The sequence below is a fragment of the Paralichthys olivaceus genome, chromosome 8, assembly GCF_024713975.1.
Source record: "Paralichthys olivaceus isolate ysfri-2021 chromosome 8, ASM2471397v2, whole genome shotgun sequence".
NCBI classification, from domain to species: Eukaryota; Metazoa; Chordata; class Actinopteri; order Pleuronectiformes; family Paralichthyidae; genus Paralichthys; species Paralichthys olivaceus.
In genome coordinates, this window is record NC_091100.1 from 5,192,006 (window position 1) to 5,216,525 (window position 24,520).

The 24,520-nt window shown below is 42.0% G+C and overlaps 3 protein-coding genes and 1 long non-coding RNA gene across 5 annotated transcripts in view; 2 read left to right on the forward strand and 2 right to left on the reverse strand.

The window, feature by feature from the left end:
* Nucleotides 1-460: 460 nt before the first annotated feature.
* palb2 (partner and localizer of BRCA2) lies at nt 461-7,988 on the reverse strand. The gene is made up of 13 exons (XM_069529442.1): nt 7,853-7,988; nt 7,487-7,564; nt 6,976-7,035; nt 6,719-6,893; nt 5,015-6,481; nt 3,342-4,780; nt 3,093-3,245; nt 2,829-2,911; nt 2,317-2,466; nt 2,120-2,236; nt 1,480-1,567; nt 1,193-1,392; nt 461-1,119 (listed from the first exon to the last, which is right to left on the reverse strand). The coding sequence occupies exons 1-13, from the start codon at nt 7,907-7,909 to the stop codon at nt 906-908; spliced, it is 4,281 nt and encodes a 1,426-aa protein (XP_069385543.1). The 5' UTR covers nt 7,910-7,988; the 3' UTR covers nt 461-905.
* On the forward strand, nt 7,878-14,809 carry LOC138411072 (uncharacterized). Its single transcript, XR_011243714.1, has 3 exons — nt 7,878-7,994; nt 12,700-12,790; nt 14,669-14,809. It is a non-coding gene; the product is annotated as an uncharacterized lncRNA (long non-coding RNA).
* LOC109639603 (retinol dehydrogenase 8-like) lies at nt 9,689-17,033 on the reverse strand. 2 transcript variants are annotated; one of them, XM_020103160.2, is made up of 7 exons: nt 16,916-17,033; nt 14,638-14,838; nt 11,369-11,530; nt 11,074-11,253; nt 10,768-10,861; nt 10,175-10,358; nt 9,689-10,068 (listed from the first exon to the last, which is right to left on the reverse strand). In XM_020103160.2, the coding sequence occupies exons 2-7, from the start codon at nt 14,741-14,743 to the stop codon at nt 9,841-9,843; spliced, it is 954 nt and encodes a 317-aa protein (XP_019958719.2). In that variant the 5' UTR covers nt 14,744-14,838; nt 16,916-17,033; the 3' UTR covers nt 9,689-9,840. The 2 variants fall into 2 exon arrangements, with proteins under 2 accessions (XP_019958719.2, XP_069385566.1); XM_069529465.1 differs by lacking the exon at nt 16,916-17,033 and adding an exon at nt 15,463-15,480.
* A 281-nt stretch (nt 17,034-17,314) lies between these two features.
* The window catches only part of LOC109639566 (collagen alpha-1(XI) chain-like), a 32,984-nt gene continuing 25,778 nt past the window's right edge, over nt 17,315-24,520 (forward strand). Inside the window, exon 1 of the mRNA XM_069529441.1 lies at nt 17,315-17,528. Coding sequence (XP_069385542.1) covers nt 17,450-17,528 — 79 coding nt within the window. The 5' untranslated portion in view covers nt 17,315-17,449. The remainder of the gene's footprint in view (nt 17,529-24,520) is intronic.

Below are 24,520 nucleotides of genomic sequence, written 5' to 3' on the forward strand. Positions count from 1 at the left end.
GGGGGGGGGCGGCTGCTCGGTGAACAAGTCCCAGGATTAATTCATCCTGCCAATCAAAAGGTAAATAGGTTTTTTTTTAAAGGAAGAGGAAAGTTGAGTTGTTTAAATTGAAAAAGTTCGCCAGTGTCAAAGCTCTGAATCCTGTTGAGTGACTGTTAGTGTCTCCTAGTGGAAACTACGACCCATTACAGCTTCATTTATAGGATCCACAGCTCGACAGACATCAGGCAACTTCGCCATGAAGTGAGGGTGAAGCATTTCACTGACACCAGCTTTGTCACACACAGTGAGAAATAATCTGGGTCTAGATTATACTGGATCCTACTCGACTCTTTCAGGATTATTTATGGTGTCGACAGTAAAGAAAAAACCTTTCCGAACCATCAACCCAAATAAAATGTCAAGTTACTGACATAGTTTTAAAAAACACTAGATACAAAATAAAAACACTGAATTCACATTAGTTTAATGTTAAATTTTATATATAAAAACATTTTCTTTAAATATAACATGTAGTTACAGTGACATAAAAAGTGGAAACTCACAGTGTCATTGTCTCACACACACACACAGGTTCAGTGATGAGACATCCAGTGTTTCCATTTTAAAAACAATTTCCACAGGCTGGAGGAAAACACACATTCCATCTTTAAAGCTTTACAAACAGGCCACTGACTTATGGGAAATGTTCAGTTTACAGTAAGTAAACCTCATATCTGAGCTGAACTGTGGCCCGATGACTGCATTGTAACCCAGCTGCTTGAACTCAGTCAAACCGAAACGTGTGTACACGAAGCCACAGAACCTCAAACATCAGACGCGTCTCTTAACTGAGACCAAGTTAAAACCTTTGTGAACATTCAAACGGGGACAGAAAGACGTTTGATAAAAGTCATTGTGAGAATCTATATTTTCCTGTAGCAGTGAACAGTGACATCTCCTGTGTGATGGCCGGTCACCAGCGTGTCTGGCCCCCCCCAACGAGCCAGCTGCCAGCCTTCACTCTCGGGGGCCCACACCATCCTCGAGGCCCCCGGACGCCCGAGCTCCCACACGCACACGCAGCCGCTCTGACTCAGACCGACCACGTTGGAGCAGTTGACATCAGCTTCACACAGTCTGCAGATTCAGATTGGAGCGTTAGGCACATGACCGTACGAGCGCACAAACACACCACAGTTCCTCGTCTCACCTGCCAGACCAGGCTTCGGGGGGATACAGTCGAGTAGCCAGCACGGATTTGCCGCTCAGCGCGTTAACGGCGACCAAGGAGAACAAGGCGGTCCGCTTCCTGTCCTCTTCAGAAAACATTTCATCTTTTGCTTTGGCCTCATTTTCTACATCCTCCAGGGAGCTGAGCAGCTGATGCTGTAGCAGGACAAACAACACGCCCTGTGCACAAAAATACACATAATCTGAGGAGTGAGGTCGTTTCTGTGGCATCGGCAAAAATCAGACATGCAAAGCGAATATACTCACACAGTGAGAGTATCCTCTGAGACAGGCTGTGTGTGACAAACCGTCTCCAAGGACGATCCTACGCAGCAGCTGGCCGCTCTTCAAGTTCCTGACAAACAAACAAACAAACGATAAAAATAACTGAACAGCAGCAGAGTGTGTGTGTGAGCATCACACCTGGATATTAAAGAGCTTTTGACATTTCACAGCAGGAACGTGATCGCTAACATTAAAAACTAGAATCCTCAGTCCAATCCAATATGGTCATTTGATTACACATAAAGAGTTGATTTCTGACTGAATCAACATCATCAGACATTACCTATAGTTTCTATTAGTATTTGTTATATTTTTTTATTTGGATCCCAAAAAATTACATACACTCTTAAATATCAGTCCATAAATCCAAATGAATGACAGATACATTGAGGTGAATTAAATTGTGGCGCGAGCTTGGAAGGAATCAGTGTGCGGCTTGAGAAAAGGAGCGTCAATTTGGTGTTTGCTTCAGTGAAGCATGAGGTTGTCACAATATTTTAAAAAGCTAAGACGCCAGTGGAAAACTCAAGTAGAGTTTAACAGGGTCGACATTTACATCGAAGACATTTCACTGTAGAACATCAGCATGACACTGACATAGATTCATCCCAGTCTTACTTACCAGACAAAGACACGTCCACCCTCGTCTGTGCCAATCAGAGCATCAGAGAGTCCGTCCACCGGAGCGAGGGCCCCGACACACAGACCAGGAGACTCAAGAGGCTGAGAGCTCGGTGTGCTGAGAGAGAAGTTAAGAGAGTGAGATTACAAATGTTGGAAAGTTGCTGGTAGAGAATAAATCCAACAACTCTGCATCACCTGTTGTCGTCTGAGACGTTAAACACCAGCAGGGTTGAACCTGACGCTGAGTGGGAGGAAGTAACCACTCTGGACCTGGACACGCCCACAACAACCTGGAAAACCCCCTCACACAGCAGCACCTGTGTGAGGCTGGAGCACGAAAGCAACCTGTGCACACACACAGATAAGTTTCATTACTGAAGCTGATCTTTACGCTAAGAGTTAACCAGGTAAGGAGCTCACAGTGAATTTCTTCAGGCGCTTTATTCCAAATACGACACTGACATATGGTTTCATTATCAACATAACTTTGGATCATATGAACCTGATCTGTCTCGGAAATGTCAGATGAGTGTAGTGAAGTGTTCCCAAGTTAAAACAGGTGGAACATTAAGCTTCTATAATCTACAATCCACTTGAATCTAGATGAACGTCATTGAAAAGTACACTTAAGCTGCACATGATGAGCGTGGTGGGAGCAGCGGCCCTGAAGATACACGTCAGAGCGTCTGATTAACTGTTGTGTTCACCTGACTTTTCTGATTTCCAGCTGACCCAAAGTCACAAACAACAGCCCAGCAGCATCGGGGACAGGAAACACATTGATCACCCGCTGTAATCAAACACAACATTAAATGAGATGAATTATACGTGCTTTAACACATTTTGTATCAATAAGTTTGTTGTAAAATATTTAGAAACGTATTTTTTGGAAGAAACATTATTCACATCCATGTTTATTAGTCGTGCTGTTTTCTCTCTCGCTCTATCTCTGATGCTCAGTAAACACTCACGTCATTGAAGGTCCATGTGTGTGTTAAGTTCCAATCAGATGCTGGCGTCTGACTCCACAAACACACCGCCCATTTTCCTGCCGCCGCTACACACAAACCCCCCGAGGGTCCAGGCAGACAGCACGTGTCCACCAGACAGCCTCCTGCTGGGGCCTGAAGACACAAACACGCAAAAGAAATGTTTACTTTAATCTAAAATAGCAAATCAAACCATTAGTTCTGAGTTGTTTGGTGAGAGAAACGTTGTACCTTCAGAGTGTGTGTGGATGTTACCACATGTTGCTCTGCAGTCTCCTCCATTCTCTCTCTCTCATGCCTGCCTGTGTCTCGTGACTGGACGCTGGATGCAGTTGCAAAGGTTGCCGGCTCAACGCTGGGAGGACGATGGGCTGCAGCTGACAGTTCTGATGAAGCCCTGTCCTGACTGGAGCGGGACGCTAGGGGCTGGCCGGAAAGGAGGGGCGTGATGGACGGACAGGGAGACAGAGCCGGAGAAGAGAGATCATGGGATGCTGGGCTGTGAGGAGGAGGAGGTGGCGTGAGAGCCGGGGCAGAGGGAGAGGAGGTCAGGGGGAGGCTGGAGGAAACAGGGCGAGGGGTGAGTCCTAGGGAAGGCAGCTTGGGGCTGGAGAGGAGGGCTGAGGAGGGCAGGTGAGGAGTTGTGATGGGGGAGTGTGCTGAGGTCAGCGGAGGACTCAACAGGAGCTGAGAGTGGACACTGGGATGTGGTGAAGACCTCTGACTGTTGTTCATCACTGATCTGTCTCTGGGGGGACTTGTGGTGGTGATGTGTTTGGCAGGTGATGTCAGATGCTTCACAGGAGCTTCAGTGTCGTTGTTAGAAGCCTCCTCAGCCGTTTCCTCTGGTGGACAATCAAAGCTAAGAGTCTTGATGACAGCTCTGTCTTCTCTTTGGTGGTTTGTAGACGTCTGATCCTCCACAGGACAGACTACACCAGGACAATATGCGTCTTTGTCTGATGCAGGCTGTTTTATTTTTAGTTCATTTGACTGCTCAACTATAAAACCATCCACTTTGCTTGCAGGACTGTCTGCACAGTTCATGTAAGGCTGAGGTTTGACATGGCCGTCTATAGATGTGTGTGTGTTGCTCTGGCTGAGAGTATCCACAGTATCCTGCTTTTTAGTTTCATCTACACAGTCAGTAGGGAATTCTTGAGCTGGCACAGATTCTGTTGAGCTGGTGTGAGTCTTTGCATCGAGGTTTTCAGTCTGATGTTCTTCAGGAGTTCCTGTTTTATCTCGGTTGGATGACTCTTCACCTAAGGACTGGTCTAAAAGCTTAGAATCTGTTGGCAGGTTCTGGACGTCTACACACGCAGGTTTTTCTTCCATTGCAATGGTCGGGGTGAGGCTGAGTGGGAGAGGAAGTGGCACCACTGGGTCATCGGTGCTGGAGCAAGGATGAGAGCGAGGGAGGCGGCTGCTACTGCGAGTATTATAAGAGGGGGATGTGAAATGTTCAACTCCTGATTCAAGAGCGACCTGCCGAAGCTTGTGTAGCTTAAGAGATGCAAACTGTTCGTCAGGGAGATGAAAATCTTGGTGCATGTCAAAAGTCTTCAGGTTGTTGACCAGTGAGCCGGTGGATGGAGACGGGAGAGGAAAGAGGGATGTTTGGGCGAATGGAGAGGAAGGCAAAAGGAGAGATCGCCAGCTTGATGCACCTACGGGACATGAGGTGAAGAAAAAAGATATTAGACGATGCAGAAAGGTAAATACTCCTTGCTGTGAATACGACTTAAACCAGGGTTGATGACGTCTTTTGGTCAACTATTACAATAAGGTAGTAAAACCAAATTTAAAATAATCCTGTACCATCTGTGCCTCAGCCTATTACACTTTTATTTATGCTTTGTTTTTTAGTGTAAAAATCCAGTGAGTCACCACATGAGACTTACTTCGACTCCTCTGTGTGGGCGTGTTTTTCATCAGAAACACGGGATAGACCTTCTGCAGATGTCTGGAAGCAGGACTACACTGAGCTCCATCAGCCCCAGGGGAAGGCTGGGTACCCATGTGGCAGGTGGACACAGGCTGGTCGTTGTCTGGCAGAAGAACAGGTTCCTGAGGAGTGAGACGAGGCTTCAGTCCATCAGGGGGATGGAGCGAAGGGTAGGTGGAGAGCGGGGTGAGGGTGGGTATGTGATTCTCTGAAGTTTCCGCCTGAACGATGTCTAAACACTTAAAAGATCTTTGGGTTTGACCTCTTCCTCTGCCCCGACCTCTTCTCCTACCCCTCCTCCTCCCTGCTCCTGGATGAGTAGCGCTGACTGCAGGGGAAGACGAATCCATGCCGTTCTGAGTTTTACTCTGGCTGTCAGCAGAAAGCTCCGCAGATGCATCAACAGTACACACAAGTGAAGACTCACAAGGATCTATCGATGCAGTTTTCACAGAGGAGAAATCTTCCTGTGTGTTTACATCTGAACACTCACTGGTGTGTGTTTGCCTGTTCGATCCTCTGCCCCGGCCTCTGCGATGTCGTCCCACGCCCAGCTGGGACAGGAGGATGGCCTGCATGTCAGGTTGACTCTGTGAAGATGTCATACGCCTTGTGGTCCGGACGTAGTACTCCACTGGGAAAAGTAGTCCTTCCACTAGAGTGCAGGAGTCCAAGAGACCTGCACTCTTTTCATCTCCTTCAATCTTTTCATCTTTTATTTCCATTGTGTCATTGTGCATTTTTTCATTTTCTATTTTCTCTGTTGCAGTTTCTTCAGTGTTTTTCTTATGGTTCTCGTCAGAGAGTGTTGTTTCTCTCTGGCCTCTAGTATTCTCACCATTGTCTCCTTCCTCTCCTTCCTTTCTTTCTCCATTTGTCGTTGGATCTCGTCCCCTTTCTTCAGTGTGTACAGTAGAGTTATGACATTTAAGCAGCAAAGAAGTCGACTCTGATTCTTCATTCCCCTCAGTAGTCGCCTCATCCTCTTTTTCCCTTTGTTCATCATCTTCTTGCATTTCCTTTCCCTCTGTATCACCTGCTTCAGAGTGTGCAGGTGTTTTCCAGTGTGTTAGCAGCAGAGAGGGTGAATCAGACTCTGATGAAGAAAATAACTCTTCACTTTTATTCACAACCTCTGCCTCTTCAGAATTGATTTTCTCCTCTTCTGCTATTGTTCTAACACTCTCCATCTTTTCACTCTGCCCCTGTAGTTCCCCACTGTTGTCAGTGATCCTGCAAACCTCAGCGCTCCTTCTTTCCCAGAGCAGGCGGCTGCGCCGAGACCTGAGCCGCAGGGCAGGACTGGATCTGTGACCTCTAATTGCGTCATGGCTGGGATCTGGGGTTTGGGGGCAAGCAGCATCAGAGGGAAGCAGGAACCTGATCACTTGGCTCCTACTCAAATGATCTGAATCTGCTGGACCTGGAAAGACATAATGAAATCTGTGAGTTTTTATTTGTTATGTTTTTATTGGCACAACATTGTCTGCTTATCAGAGAAATGACAATGTGACCTCAAACAAATGATGAGATGTTTTCTGTTTTGGGTTGGACAGGCGTGCAAGTAATCTATGTATGAAAACTGAAACATGAACACGTACATAAATGTACACTATGAAAGAGATTATCCGTTCTTTGCAGATGATTAGGACAGACTCACCTTCAGTGTGTCCCGGGCACTGAAGTTTATCTGAGGTCGTTGGATTGGCGGCGTTCAGTGTCACTGGACTGAGACTTGGTTTAGATGTCACCTCTGGGTCTCTCTGGTCCTGGAGGCTCTGCTGTGAGATTCTGGTCCTCACGTGTCTACGCACTCCTTCCAGACGCTCTGCACGCTGTGAACAGATCCAAAAGTTCTACGAGGACAAAGACTTTCCACAATTGACTCATGAGAAAGTAAAAGCAGAAGAGTCTGACCTGCAGTCTCTGGGCTGTTCTGAGATATTCCCTTTTTAAGAGTGCCAACTTCCTACGGAGCTGAGAGGAGAAAAGTTCATGTTTTATTTGACGGCGTAAATGATGCTGAAAAGATGTAAATGTTTGTTTATATTTCACATTTTAAAAGTTCTTAAAAATGTTTTGTTGTCAATTACTTTTATTTTAATAATATATGATTATACTGTAAAACCTTTGAGCCTCGATTGCAATTCTTTGTCACAAGGCTCTGATAATGGACATCTCAGGAATCATTGCCTATATTTTCATATATCTGGAGAGTTTTACTTCCTAATAAATCTATATCTATATTGATCAGACTTTACCAATGACATAGCATCATATTCTGTTAATGAGCCACTCTGCGTAATGAAAGTTTCACTTGAGCTACTTCTAGTGTCACGACAGCAAAACGATTGACCTGGCAAGTTTGAATTCAGTTCGTTTGAGTGTGGTGTATCTTCTGCTTGAGTACACAGTGATGGTGAGTTACCTTCTCCTTATCATCACAGTGCAGTGTGGTCCTCAGCTGCTCCTCCACATCACGACTCTCCATCCTGCTCACACCACCCTGACACACACACACACACACACACACACACAGACACACACACATGTGGCTGCTGAGTTAGCATCAGTACATTTCATCTAAATGATGCATCTCTTCTTCTTATAAAGGGGCTAGCTCATCTAAGCCACAGAGCTAACAGGTCCAAAACAACGTTGGAAGGCACGACTAGCTGAGTCAACGCTAAAGATCGACAGTTAAAGTTTACGCTGCTGCTCTGCTGAAGTAGTAACAATGAAGATGATGAAGATAACAACGCTGTGAGTGTTAAATGATGAAGTCGCTCTTTACCCTCACTCCGCTGATTCCTCCATGAGTTTGTTTTTCACGCTCGATCACCCCGGGCATCGATTAACCTCCGCTTTCCCGCGACTCGGCTGGCAGACGCGAGCAGGCGAGCTCAGAGGCATCGATCGGCGGCCCCGGGACGCAGGTAAATTAAATTCAGTGAAACTGTTCAAAATGTCGCTGAAACATCTTGAATCCATCTCACGTCGCTCCACGTGAAGGAGACACTCGGTTCAGACTGGCGGAGTGTGATAAACGTGTTTTAGAAAGCGTGTTATTTGAGTATTTTATCGTTTGAAGCCGATACCAACCGTTGCACCTGTAGCACAAACCCAAACAAGCTAACTTTAGCTCATCACAACACACAGGATTAAACAGTGACAGTAATATAATATATAAAAGCAAAAACCTTCTACAACAACTCGTTTTATTTATTTCGAACATGTAAATACAATAAGGAGAAATCCTACAAACACGTTCATGATTAGTTAATGATCTGTTCTTGCTTTGCTGTCGAAGCACGTCGTGAACTCTGTTTTTAAAAAGTGTTATTAAAATAAAGTTCATTATCATTATTATTATTATTATAATCTAGGAGAAGGAGTGAGAAGAAATATACAAACTTATTTAATCTCACCCCTTCCATGTGTCTCAATTTGAATTCCCTTATATCAGAATTAAATATATGGCTTTTGTTTTTTAAAATCAGGCAGTTTATTGTAAACTTTATTAGACAAGAATATTCCAGTTATTTGTTTGTCATTCATCAGAAACTACAGAGACAGACATGTTGTGCTAAAGAGGGCCAGACATTTGGACTCCTCTGTATGTCAACTAAACCCTTACACAGTTTATTACAGAAGTGGGTTTTTAACAGAAAGTATTTTTTACATATCTTACAAACATTTTCTAGAAACTTTATAGAAAAGTAGGAGATCCTCATTCATTAGTTTATATTAAAATCAGCCTATATATAAATATGATAAGTCAGACCATAATTTTAACCAGAGAGAAACGACAGAAACACCAACACAACTCCTGGATGGTATAAATGACACATATATCCAGATAAAGTATGCGCCAGTACATTGACAGCATTTGAAAATAGATGCAATTACATAGGCTACAACAAAACAAATTGCCGACCCATCTCACTGAAGCAGTTACAGTTTAGAACAGTCTGAAATGTGAAGTTATCTGAGACTGATTTGGATAAAATAATAAAATCAGGGTGCAGTATGTTGTATCGTAAGTGCAAATATTTATTTGGCACTCTGGGTAGGCTAGAATACTTTTTAACAGTTATAGTATTTCAATTCAATAGGAGTTTTATATCGCTACAGTTTTATACACACACAATAATACAGAGAAGACTATTCATTATGTCATCATGTCATTGAAACAGATTCTTTCTTTGTGACAATTGGACTTCTGCTACATGACTTTGGAAGGATACTATACATTTTTCATGACCCCCTGACAATCTAAGATGAGAGGAAGCATGTGGTCTTTATTTCTCTCAGAATGTGTATTGTATAAGTCAAAATTTCCTGAATACAGGAGTCGCCATGTTGTGCTTTTGTCGCTATTCAGTGCCAGAGTCTGTGCAGGAGGGGTTCGTGATGTGGAGCCGTGGTACAGAGGTCCTGCTTGTACCACGTGCTCGACCAATCACGATACAAACTCAGCTCTCATTTATGACTTTTATCCCATATTTATAGCATCACATGACCAATTAAAACCAAACTGAGCAGGACAAACAAGTGTCATAAGAACTACCTAAAATTACACTAACCATCTTGGAGAAAAATGTATTTAATGTGAACTTTGACTTTTTGGCCCATGTCCCATCCACTAACATGGAAGAAGTGGGGCTACAGCTAGCCACTGGGGGGGGTGATGAAGATTATTTGACCTCACTTTTGGTGAGCTGTCATGTTGTCCATCTTTATATGCAGTTATATTCACAGCTGTACACAAAACACAAGCTTCTAGTTTGGTGAAATGGTTCTGCTCCTCAGACATCCACAGGTGAGGTACTTCATGGCAGTCATGCTGACGTGCATGAGAGTGCCCATGTTGAAGAGCATGTGGTAGAAGGCATGGACAGACAGGCCTCCAGTTTCATCAGCGTATTTCAGTGCTACGATGGGGGTGTACATCGGGTTGGTCAGATTACGGAAACGTGGGCTACTCGCCTCAATCACTTTCTTGGTGCACTGCGGACCAGAAAAAAATTAAAAAGCTGATTTGCAGTCAGTCTAACAGGATTAATCACAGCCACAGTCAAACAGATAATGCACAGTGAGCCACTTGAGAACTTACTCTGGCGACGTCATCAGGTGTTTGTCCCAGTACCTCGAAGATGTCGATAGAAGAAGGAAGGTAGACGTTCTTGAAGTAATGCACTGTATCAGGATCAGCTCCAGGACAGTCTCTCTGTTTCACCTCCTGAATCATCTTTGCCTCAAATTCTGTGTGTACTGGACCCGGCTCAATCAACGACAGTCTGAGGGAAGAGACATTGGAGCTTGACTTTAACAACAGGGCACGGTTAGATGGAGGAAATGGGTAATACTAGTGTTGAAATCATTAATTGATTGATCATGCAATAGTGACATGAAAATTCTGTGTAATGCTGGTATTACTACCAAAACGTTAACTTTTACTGTCAACCAGCTGCAAATACACAATTCTTTGATAAATCATTTGAAAAGTGACATTCCTTTAGAAGTCACAGAGCTCAGAAAAACAACATCATGTATTTGGTATCTCTGCATCCTACAAGACTATAGACATGACTTACTGCTTATGTAGATCATATAATACATTGAGTATATTGTAGGAATAATTTGTCTTCCCTTATGTAATGTTGCTGGTTTGCAGCTGCTGATGGACAAAACATAAGTGGGACTCACGTGACGTTAAACTTCAAGAGCTGCACAGCCAAGCTCTCACAAAATCCCTCCATGGCGAACTTGGAGGCTGCATACACGTCATTAAACACCACACCTGCAGAGACAGAATCCATGTTTGAAATATCCTGGCAGACAACAAGAATGAAGAGCTGCTGTTGTACTCCATTAGTCATTCTTCACCTCCACCCACTCCTTCATCTGTCCATCATCTACACATCCACACAGGTTATTTCTCCCTGTACCATTTACCGCCCCATGCCGCCTCCTCTCCCTCCCTCATCCTGTCAAACCTCCATTTCTGTTCACCTTGCAGCCCCATCACGCTGCTGACCACGATGATGTGTCCTCCTTTTCTTTTCTTCATGTCGGGCATCACCTCCTTTATCATGCGGATCACTCCAAAGACGTTGGTCTCAAACACTTTCTTCATCTCTTCCATGGGGATGCTCTCCACGGGACCCACCAAGCCGATACCTGCGTTATTGACTGGGGAAGGGAGAAGGAGAAGGGGAGGGAATAAAAGAAGAGGGGGTGTAATCACTATCAATTTCAGTCATTGCCACAATCCATGGAACAGCCTGATGCCTTCCCTTGTACATACTCAGGACATCCACGTGTCGATCTTTGATGCCATTAATGCACTGTTTGACAGACTCATCGCTGCAGACGTCGAGAACAGCCAGAGAGAGGGTTTTCCCGTACGCATCCCCGGCAGCTTCCACCAGCTTGTCTTTACGTTTCAGGTCACGCATCGTGGCGATGACTGTGGGATGACAAGGGGAGTCAAGTATTGAGTAACTGAAGAGTTTTGCCAGAGAGTACATAATATGTACTTATTATATAATATTGTTTTGACATATGTCGTGATTTGCTTTGGCAACACTTGATCTGTTTCTGTCAGGCCTGTAAATACACGCTAATGTGAGCTGAGAGACAAATGGAGGATAAAATTATGTATATTAATCAGCCCTGAATAAAGTTAATGGGACCTGAAGTGCTGCGGTGTTTTCTTTTGAGTTTTCTCAAAGAGGACCAAAACTATTTTTGAGTTACCTTAATTAGTAGTCTGTGCTGGCTGGTAACATTTAAAACACTTCATCATGTAAACAAAGATAAAATAATGATTTTCATTGTTTTAGGATGCTGAGGTGTTCATATTTTATTATTTTATTGGTAAATGGATGCTTAGCAACAGTTGTTAACTTTTTATTCATTGCCGTTTGTTTGTTTGTCTCATCAACAGCAAAATTACTCAAAAACTGGCAAAAAGGAAGAACAACATAAATATGAGTTAAAAAGAAAGTAGAGTAATGATAGAATAAACAATAAAAGAAAAAAATGCTGTCAAAGACACAGAGGATGAGATGAAATATGACAGAACCATACGATAGAATCAAGCTGAATTAAAAGCAAGATTAAAAAGGTAGGATTTAAAACTAGATTGAAAATCACCATGTTCCAATCTAGTTTTCTTTGGATCATTTTGACCTTTGTACAGACATTACTCCTTCTTCGATGCTGTTTGCCTAAACTCGTGAGAATTGCGTTTCCATGGGCAGCTTCCAAGTGTGAGTTTGTGAATGGATGTAAAACACCAGCACTTTGCCTTCAGGCTGCTGCTGCTTTAAATAGACATGTAATTAGGCGTCCTGCCCAGATATATGAAGTTATTAAAGACAATATCTGCTGTGTCAAACTTAGCTCACTGCCCCAGGCTGCATGAGGGCTAATGCAAGATGTGCACAGATATTGTGTAGTGTTAATAGATTGCGTGTTATGATATGCATGTATTGCTAATATACACATATTTATACCGTAAAATCCTCTTTTGGATTCTAATGCATCATCGTGACATGTTCTGTTTGTGTGAAGTTTTTAGGTAAAAGTTTCCATGCTGAATTATCCTGGTTCTGTGTTTAATTCTTGTCTTAGGAATGAACAGAATGAAGGAATGATGGAGAACTGTGAGGGAGGCGCGACAAAAGTATTGTCAACAAGACAAAGAATGGCCGGTGAAAACAGAGTGAGAAGTTCTCAGGCAATCCTAAGATGTTGAATGTAATTGAGGCATGATACTTGAAAACACAAATACAACCAAATAGAACTTGAATTAAGAAGATAAACAATTTTATGTACAATGTTAACACAAACACATCCTTTCTGTATTGCCCATTTTGAAAATATAAGTTGTTACATCAGCAAATATAAATGCTGATACCAATATGTCTGTACAAGGCTAATATTGGTCGGGCTCTAGTGCTAAGCATAGTCATTCTAGTAAAATAAGTATGTTAAGACGCCTTAATATAGACCGGTCAACACAGTCCTGTTACAGAAACCAGTTTACATCAGCATTAACGTCTTGTCATCTGCCTGCTCCAGGAATAGCCCAGGAATAGGCCATGATAAGCCTAACCTAGGCTGTGCTGTAGCTTTAGCTATTGTCTGGTGTCTTAAGAGTGACATAAGGTTAAGTTTGGATCAGGGACATAACAATGTTTTGGTGCTTGAAAAGTTCACTTCAGACCTCAATGACGCTACAATCCCCAGGATTTGGGGCGTTTATTAATATCTCGTGAGGGAAATTCAATTTGACACAACACACACACAAAAAAGCGCAAGGGAAGACGTAAGAATAAAATAATATTAGAAGCAGAATCACAAGGAACATTTCTGAACATGTGCAGTATGTACCTTTAATCAAGATAATGTTAAATATGTGCATTATATGCATAGCAGTCATTTTCACAGTGATAAACAACATGTCTTCTACCCGTGTCTGCACGTAGGGATCTGTCAACTGTGTTTCTGCTATTTTAAATGCATGCTGTAGAGTTTGAGGGGTTTTAAACTGTATCTTTGGAGGAGGGGTTTAAGAAACAGATGCAAAGTCTTTGTGGTAACACTTTGCAAATGTTTTTTTAATATTAACTTTAATTGTGAGTGGTGAAAGCTGTTTACTGTCTCGCTGGCACATGTTTTTCATAAAGTATCTCTCATTAGAAAATCTGTTTTCCAGACCGTAGATATTGTTGTATAGTGACACGACCTGATCAGGCTAATTGACTGCAGTTGTCGAGAGTTGTGAAACTTTATTAGTGCCTTGGCAAGTTACAGACTCCAAAAAAATCCTTAAAGTTATGTGGCAATTTGATCGGTTATAATGTATTTAGGATTTAACACTTTCCTTTGAAAATTGTACTTGTTAATCAGATGTCCACACATATTTGTTCTTCTAAGTATTTGAAGAAAATCAGTAATAAAGCAAAAAACATTATCACTCAATTCATGACGCGAAGCATAATTATTTGACGGTTCTGTGAGCTTTCCTGTGAGGTCAGTAAGTCCTTTTTGCACCTAGACTCCTCTGAAGAGATAAGAGTGACCTCTGACCTCCCTGTAGAAAGAGGAAATGTTTGGAGCTTCCTCTTCAGTTGTCAGTCGAGAACAGAGCCTTTAATTAGCTCCAAAGTCTCCGTTATTTAATTGATTCCAGTTCATTTTCTTTGATCTCGGTGTTGTGTTATTGATGATATGTTATTTCTAAATCTTTTCTAAACTGCCTTCAACATGGTCCATATTTTAAATATTTATGCTACTGTGATGCAGGTCATAAATTGTAGAAAACAGTGGCTTTGACACACATACACATGCAGACTATGTAACACTCTTAAGCTAACTCCTGCACAGTCTCGATATGAACTGTGCAGATGAAGTAAGAACGATAGTGAGTGTATGTTAATAGTTAAATTATGTGGAATTCCATGCAAATAGTTATTATTATTCTTAAAAGAAGTAGTTGCTGTATATATTTACATTCCCTGCATACTCTGACAAGATACATGTAACAGACACACACACTGCACCCACCGTGATAACGCTTCTGTTCATCATTTGCCAGCATCACGGCCATCCTCAGGCCGATACCGGAGGAGCAGCCAGTGATCAGCACCACTTTCTGTCCGGGACTCGCCATGGCTCCACTGCCTCTCCGCTCCGCTGTTTGGCCTCACTGAGATACAGACAGACGTGCAGCTCTGCAGGATGAGCCACTATAAGAGGTGAGAGTCACTGTAAGAGGATCAGGGAGGCAGAGACAGAGAGGGTCACATGGACAGGGCGCACAGCCACAACGCAGAGGAGATTATCTAACAGGTCCTGTGGCAGTCAAATCATCTGTCATTTTTTCTTTGTCACCGAAAAATACCATTCAGATATATATACAGAGCTTGATAAACCTTTTCGATTGTCGTTTCTTTTGTCTCAACAGTAAAATACAAAGTGTGAAGAACAAATAAATATCAAGCAATGTCAGCCTATGTCGACAAAGAGGTTTGGCGCCACCCAGTGACTACTTCTTTAAATGAGTCCACTTGAAGTACTGTATGATTGTTGCCTTCCTCTGGTGTTCCAAGCCAACACACATCTGGCTACATCACACATCTGGCTACATCCCACATCTGGCTACATCACACGCATGATGATGCATGAGGATGCTTTTTTCCCACATATTTGTCGGGAGTGAGAGTGTTAAAGTTATAATTATGACTCACAGAATAGATGAGAGAAACGGTACAGTCTTGACAAAACGTGATTACAACATCTTACTTTTTTACACATGCATGAACACACAAACACATGTACGCACTTGAAAGCAGCAGTGCAGCTGACGGTCATAATTTAAAGACAACCTACCTGAACCTGGAGGTACGACCACTGAAAATATGTCTGGAATCCATTTTCCTCACGTTCTTAAAAACAGAGCCAGTGTACACATTTAATAGTTTCTGAGTTATCAATACAAAGTAAAATGAGCCAGAAACCATTATAAAACATAGTTTGATCATTATTTTATCTATTCAGCATAAATTGCTCTATCTTGAACTTTTTATCAAGTGGATTTAAGTGAATTTTAATGTTTAAACATTGCTCTGGTTGTATTTGTATTTGATTAGATTTGGTCCTGGGAGTCACCTGCGCCTAATTTTTTCGGTCTGGGTCACGTTTGTGATCTAAATGTCAATACAGACTGATGTAAATGGAAGCTGAAGCTGAAGCAGGGGAGTCTTGAGGCTCATACAGGCATTCATGTGGATGCATACATGTGTGTGCATGTACCGAGCTCAGATTCTCTCTGCGTCTTCAGCCATTAACATCTGCTGAAAAGTTTCTGATGGCTTTTTTTTTTTACTTTTACACATTAGAGATAAAGAATGATAAATCCTTTACACATAAAACAGAAGGCAGGGAGTACACTCTGTTTTTTTTATTGTGCCTATAGGACAAATATGGTGTGTGTGTGTTTGAAGAGACTGTGGGGTGGGCAAAGACAGACAGGCACTGGAATTTGGAATCTGCAGCAGCATATTTTTATTAGTCGGGCAGCAACTTTGTCCTGTCCTAGCATGCTTTGTGTGTGTGTGTGTGTGGGTGTGTGTTTGTGTGTGTGTGTGTGTGTGTGTGTGTGTGTGTGTGTGTGTGTGTGTGTGTGTGTGTGTGTGTGTGTGTGTGTGTGTGTGTGCTTGTTTTTACCTTTTCCAGTATAAACGTTGACCTTGTCAGGACCACTAAATCTCATGAGAACAAAATCCTGGTTCTAATGAGGCAAAAACTTTGTGAGGTCCTAGTTCAAGTTAGGGATAGGATGTGAATTGTGAGTAGGTTTAAGTTAAAGTTAGGCTTGAATTGGTCCTGGTTAGGGGATAAGGTTTTCCAGTTAGGCTTTCTGTAAATGAATGGAAGTTAATGCAAAGTCCTATTAAGAATAGCTGCACAAATATGTGTGTGTGTGCACAGATATCTTTGTGATGACCGTTTTGAGGCTAGACCTTGTAGATTGAGGACTTCTTAGGAAAGTGGGGACATTTAAGCCCACTTTCAAAGGGCTGTCTTCAGGGTTAGAAAAGTTACGGTTAGGGTAAGGATTACAGTTGTTAAGGTGTGGGGGATTCATTTTAGTACGTGTGTGTGTGTGTGTGCGTGCGTGTGTGTGTGTGTGTGCGTGCGTGTGTGTGTGTGTGTGTGTGTGTGTGAGTGAGAGAGAGCAGTAAATGAAATGTAGCGCACGCGTTCATTGTACATATTGTATGTTTTGTATCAGAGACACACGCGCACAGGTTTATGCGCCTGACAGTGTGATGGTCCTTACCTGCTCGTGCGTGCGTGCGTGCAGATTTTTGTCCGTGCGCGCCATAGAGAGGCAGTGACATAACCCACAGTTCCTTAAATCACTCAGACAATAATGATGCAAACATTGACACGCGCAGTAATTATGTGCCTGCACGGCCCCGCGAGCCTCGGGGGACTCCAGGAAGGGAGGGATCACCGAGGGGAGGGGAGGGGAGGCAAGGAGGGAGGAGAGGGGAGAAAGTGAGGAAAGTTTTCTGCGGGTGAAGGAGAAAACACCTTCTGAGACTAAGGGACTTTTTTTCCCTTCTCCCCGCTTCTCTCCCTCTTCCTCATCCGTCCATCCAGAAGAAGGAGGAGAAGAAGAAGAAGAAGAAGGAAACCGCAGACGGACCCTCTACCATCAATTCAATCAGCATATGCGCGCGCTTAATTGGCAGCTGGCGGTGCGCACGTGAAGACGCACAGACACAGACGGTGAAGTGTTGGAGCTCCTCTGGGTGCAGGTGTCCACGAGGGAGTAGGTGACCGCTGCAGCACCTCCACATGCACCAGGATGGATCCATGGAGTCCAGTGCGTGAGACATGGCTGCTGCTGCTGCTGCTTGTCGCGGTGTTTCACACATCAACAGCAGGTAGGATGATTCATTTTTTACATTTAGAATTTAATTCCAGTGCCATAAATGATGTTAAGTCGCAGTTAAGCCTGAAGTTGGATTAGTCCCTTCTCTCTCTCTCTCTCTCTCTCTGTCTCTCTCTCTCTCTCTCTTGTGTCACCACCTGCGCTCAGGTCCTCACAGGCTCATGAAAGCCAAATTGAAATGTCACATATAACCATCGTCAACAACATTTAAATGAATACAGCTAACATACTCACTGTTGGGTCATTTGTGCATTTACACAAATCTTGTTTGTTGTTATGAAAATTTAATTGTCAAGCACATCAGTTCCCACAGATCCCCTCCCCCTCCCCTACAAACTGCCTTTAATCATTTTCCACTTAACTCCCAGAAACCAACAGGCCCTAGTGTATGATGACAGATCATTTTGTCATGCCAGGTCATGCAGGCCTAAAGCTTATTGAACTGAACTGCCTAGTTCATAAGCTCCTCAAGCCCACTCACTGCACATTTGCTAGACAGTGGAAAGGCATAGGCCCTATATGTCCAGACTTGTTCTGCCATACCTGCCGCATCAGTCTCTTCTCTATTACAGCTGCATGCAGGAATATTTAACTGCTGGGTGATGGGGAACAGAAGTGAGCTGTGCTGAAGTGTACTGGGGACGCTCAGTTACAGTTTCCCCCTGAAGCTGCACTTGAATTATATGAGGAGATTTTATGGGCTTTTAGAGCCTGGTGTCATTGATGTCTATCAAAATAAGATGTGTTCATCAGTTATTTTCAGCAGTAAAGTTTCATTTAAAGTTTATTGATGTACAGTATATCCTACAGTGTTTTATGGTTGCATCACTAACTTAATTCCACTCCATTACGTGATTAAATGAAATAAATATCTAGAAGTATCATGACCAGCACCAGACCCTAAGCATCAGGACAGATCAAATAAGTCGGCATATTCTTCAGTATTAAATCAATATTCAAATATTTTTCATGACTTTGTAGTACTAAACGTTCATTTTTGGCATTAAACACCCAACCCACTTCAGGGACCATTTAGTAGCTGCTCTAGAGCTTTAAATCATATAACAAGATCTTCATCAGCAGATGGAGTTGGACAGTTGTCATGGAATTTGTAGATTTTTCATCTTCTCTGGGCACTTGAAGAACTTTTGGTCCATGTTGTAGGGATAGCCAAGAAGGTTAACTTAGGATAAAGACTGACAATAGAGCGAATCAGCTTGGATCTGAGTCTGAACAAAGAAAACAACATCCACTCAGCATACCTCTAAAGATCACTATTAACATGTTGTATCGTGTATGTTCCACCTGAGGATGATCATTTAATAAGATTGAGTAAGTAAGTTCAGACTGAAAAGATAAGTTCTTGAACAACTAATCAATGTTCCCCGAGACACAAGGTCACTCATAAGCTTTAAAGAAAAGAATTGCTGAACCACATATCATCACATGTCATTTAATGGCCAATTTATTTGCAAGTCAACATCCACCGTCTTTGGGTACGACTACACCGGCTTTTACTGTGAAATAGTCAACGAGCAGGTGACTTGGCAGAGACTCTGCCATGTTGCCTCCACCTGCTGAGAAGATGCTGAGAAAGTCAAAAAGTATTTGTGTTATGTCCCAATAATCTCTAAGCACTTATTAACCATCTCCCTTTGTTCAGAGGATTAAGAAGAAAAAACAGCTTGGCAGCGATTAGTTATTGTTCATGAGTCATTAGTTTTAAAAATTGTTTCAAAGGTTGTTTAAGTCTCAACATCTGTTATTATTCCAAAAATAAATAAAGTCATAACACACACATTCCGGGTCGAACCTCACTGTCTGTGAAGGTCATTGCTGAAGTGACTAATGTGACCTCTGGACCTTGAATGTCATATGGGGTCAACCTAGGTCAGGGTGTGAACCCTGTAGCATCTCACACCTGGTGGTCAGAGAAGACATTCTTGTAAATGAGGTTTAATGGTAAATAACCCTCCTGGTGAAGAGAAAGACAGATCATGCATCCTGTTCCTCTTGAGCACCTGGACAAACACTTTCACAACACCTGTGTCTTCAGTTACACGTCACTCTTCATTTTCTGGCTGTCAGCAAGTTGTCAATAGTTGGGTGGGAATTATGATCAAAGACCCGGTACAGACCTGGTATTTACTCGTCCTGACTGAGTGATCCGATCACAAGTGGGCAGCGCTAAATACTGGTTTGAACGAGCCCAAGACACCTTTTAGGACACATTTGAGATTCAATCACTCAGACCACATTCGGTGGTGGTCTGGGCCGCATGTGACCACATTCTAATAGATGTGTAAATGTGATTCTCTCCTGGGTAACATTGAATGACCGTCTACTCAGCTGTATTCTAAATTGCAACACTTTCAAAATCAGCCAATGGTATTTTTACTTTTCTATATGTTACCCTTGATTTACAGTATTTGTACAGTATTTAAACTGACTGAGACTTATTGATTTATAAAATAACACTTCTGTAAACTCTAGCTAAAAACAACAATATTAAAATATGCTTCGTGAACAGAAAAAAATGTACATGTTTATCTGCATACAGAACAGGGAAGTGAGATCTGATCACGAGTGGTCACAGGAAACACATTTGGGGTGCATCCAGGTGTGAACTAACAAACTGCCCACTTGTGATCGGATCTCTCAGGCAGGATGTTAATACCAGGTCTGAACAGGGCCAAAAACATCTGAGCAATGTGGTCAAGTTACGGTCAAGTTTTGGCCTTAGGTGTTTCACTCATTTACCTGTCTCGACTGTCTGTATATAATAAATATGTGCTCAGCTGACCTGAACAATCTACAGCTTTTGAAATATTGAGAGTATTCTGTGCTCAAAAACTGAATCATAAATCATCTAGTTGTCGCTGTAAAGCAGCTAAACCCACATTTGTTTAGTTTAAAGCAGAATCAGAATCCCTCTCCCCATTTTAAATAGACTCAATTTATGTCTTGTGCAATTTGTTAGTGCAGGAAATGGTGTGATGTTTAGATGGCAGAATAAAAACTAATGCCAGTGTTCAGTTTGCCCATAAAAAAAATCCAGGTAGTGGGCACATGTTACTGATTATAAAATACTTCATTTCAATGTGTGCTGCTTGTATTGCATCGTCTGGCTCCATCAACAGCTAAGCTCTCCACGTTAACCTGAGCACAACTTAAAAAGACTGATGTTAAAAAAGGTTTCTGCATGTGTCTGCATTTGATGAAAAATGTCTTGGACACACCCCAATCAGTGGTGTTACAGCAGGTGGTTTTGATTTGACAGATGATGGGAAAAACCTGCTGTGACATCACAGACTAGGATCTGGCCAAAGGTGCAACATGGATTACATTTTCTGCCCAGTAGTAGCTGTCTATCAGGGGATTTAGTGTGTAAATCAAATGTACCTGATATCTTTAGTCAAACTAGCAGCTGAGCTCTAGGAAAGGAATTGTTGTTGTGTCAGTCAGTCCACCACTTTGGTCACCAACTGCTGGATGTCAGATTGCCATTAAAAACTGAATGACATCAACGTCAGCTTGGTGCTATAGATGTTTTGTGTTTACTGCTAATTAACCAATATAAGAATGCTATCACGCTAAACACTGGTGTGATCCGCAGCCTCTTTTCTCTCTTTTTTTAATGGCCAATGCTCCTTTACTGTCTGTTTTTCAATGACTACTCCACTGTCAACCTGGGAAGGCTGAAGCAAGTCATTTTTGTCAGCCATAGACTTTTGATTGGTTGGCTGCAGTATAGGTCATAAACCCTGCATTGTCCATGTTAGCAGATGACAAAAAGGTCAAAGAACACATTTTCATGGTTTCTGTCAGTTTAGGTTGTTCTTATCACCGTTATGTTTGTCTTATGATCAGAATCTGGCTCCATATGATGTCAAAAGTGCATCATGGATATTTTGGTCTAGTTTTTGGACAACAGTAGGATGTGGAGACAGGTTGTCCATCTTTATATACAGTTATATATAGTATATATGAGTTGTCACATATGAATCCTGATCAATCAGTATGAGCTCGACAAGCAGTATTTGTTGAATCAAACCACTCGACCACCATGAACCACTCGAGATGTATCCCCTGTCCTTGCAGTGGTGGGGGTCAAACACATCTGCTTCCTTTGAGATAATAAATATTTGTGAAATGACCATTTCTATGAGTGTTATACTGTGTTTATGGGCAAAATAATGGGTTTATGGTGCATGTTTTAGAAGAGTTAGTCCTTTAACCTATTTTCAACAAGCCACCAGAGCTTAAGCCAAACCTCAGCCATCTCAAGTTCCTGTTAAATCCCATCCAAGACATGTTGGATTCTTCAAACAACTACAGAGACACAATGACATTCTGTTCAGATTTTTAAGGTGAAACAATACGTAAAAAATACCAAGCACACAAAGTTGGATCCTGCGAATGAATGAATAATTCATCGGTTCATATGTGTCTAGAAGCACTGTGATTTGTCTGTGTTTTGGAAGGACCTCTTAAAGCCAGATGTTAATGTTTGAATTCTTTATAGGTTGCTCAGGATAATGCTCCCATCAACTTACCTAAACAATGTCTGGAGTCGCCTACTCAAATGATAGCTTACCCTTACCCCTTAACTAAGGTTATATGTATAACTGAGGTTTTTAGGTTGTTCGGAGCAGAACGGGAGGTCTGAAGGTGTTACAGACAGATATTTATAAAAGAAGTGATTGACCATCAATGAAATTAATACATTGGAGCTTTAAACCCCCCCTTAATGATGGCTTGTTTCAGCTATGATAAGATTAGAGCAGCAACTACCAATTATTTTCTATCTAATTTGCTGTTGTAGAAATCATAACACAGAAATAGAATATAATCATCACGTTTAGAGTGTAGTCAGCTGAAACATTTGAGTTTTCATTCCCTCAGAATAAGCACTTTATGGCTGGTGATGACAGTCCTCAGCACACCTTGTAGCTCCGCAATGTTTCTGAAATCACTATCAGGTCAAATTTGTCCAATACTTCATGACCACATACCTGCAAAACTAATGACATCACAGCCTCAGCTGCACTGTGCTTAGTGCTATTTAGAAAATGATGCCATGCTAACATTAATAACAACATCTGCTATCATGGGTAAAGACTATTTTTGATTTATTAGTTGGTGCCATTTATCAAAGCATTTTTTCAGCAAATGCAGCTGACTCTGGTGTGTAATGTCTCTGTCGGTCAGCCTTTCCATGTCCCAGTCTGACAGTCATCTCAATTTGTTTGGTGCAAAAACAAGACCCACCAGTGAGAATACAATGATTAGAGCCAGGTTTAAATAACAGACTAAACAGAATTTAATTTGTACAAAAGCTGTTAAATTACAACATTGTTAGTTGACTAATTGTTCATGACATATTTTCAAGTCAATCAGGTTTTGGTTCTTTGTTTTGCTAATGTTTATAACATGTCATTAATATCGCTAAAAAGCTCAACAAAGCACACATAAATCTAATCTTGATGATTGTCATTTACTGCCTTTTAATATATTTTACACTCCGGCATAAGTATGTCTGTATGCTATAAATTTGTCTTGCGTTCAAAAATAGGCACTCTCTTTGTTCTCCGAAATCAAAGTCTCCGTATGATGCAACATCCAACAATAATAGAGCACAGAGCCACATAAAGCAACGTGTAGCTGTAGGAGAAGGGCTGGAGTCCTGTGACTGACAAATATTGATGCAGGCTTTCATCTGTGTTTAAGAGGAAGAGGGACTGTGGGGATGAATGTATGTGGAACACGTTGCTGCTTTTCAGGAACAAGAGGAGAAAGGTGTCACAAGTGCCACAGGTTCCTAGAAGAAGATAAGACGCACATGTCAGTCAGTCTGCAGGGAGTTTATCCCTTTTTTTAAATGTTCATCAAAGTAAATGCATGTGTGTGTGTGTGTACTGTATGCACAGACAATCGCACAGACAGCAGGAGAGACTAGCCAGTGTGGTTCTTTGATCAGAGCCAGCTGAACTAAGAGGAAAGAAAACACATGGTCCCACCATCCTATTCTTCCCTCTTTCTCTATCTTCCTCATCTTTTCGTCTCTCTGGTTTTCATCTCCCCCTTTTTATCATTCATCTGGTTTCGGCTCTGAGTAGAGCTGTGTCAGATGTTTGAGAGGGACGCAGCAGACAGAGAGTGAGCATGGAGAAAGAGTAAAAGAGGTAAAAGACTGTAATGACAGGCTCCTTGGGCAGATCCTTTGTGGGGGTTTGAACCCCTGTGTGGTGTCTGTTTTTTGTGTGGTGTCTGTTTTTTGTGTGGTGTCTGTTTTTTGTTGGTTGTGTTTGGTTGTAGGAGGCTCGACTAAGCATTTCTTCTTGTTTCTGCAAATGGCATATTATTGCATTCTTTACCATTACGAAGATAATGACAGACTAATCACAAACACACACGTTCAAACACATGTACACAAAAAAAGCCCTTACCCAGTCCTTAGTCATACACGTGCAGAGAACACACACAAACACAGACACACATCTGGTTTCCAGAAAATCCATAGTCCAATATGGTGCCACTTATGTTGTCTGTGTTTGTGTGTCACAGTGTTGTTTGTGTCCATGAATCAACTTCAGTGCTTCACTTATTAAAAGTGGAACCTTAACAAAAGATGGATCTCTAATGAAAGACAATAGCCTCCACTTAGACTTAAACGCTTCACTTTTTTTGTCAGATAGCATTTTGTAATAAATCTGCTCAGTTTGCTTTGTCCAGCCATTCATCCATAGTTTAAGATGCAGACAGTATTAACAGCTCAGGTATTGGCCATATGTTAAAGAAACTATGTAAAATACAAGGGTTTTGCTGTTCGTCTTTCTATGTCCATCAAGACAAGTTTAAACCACAACCTTTACTAAGGAGCAATGAGACTTTAAACTGAAAATGAATAATTATGTGAGATTTATTGTGATCATTTTTATATAATTTTTTTATCTTGATATAATGTTTGGCCTTATCGCACAG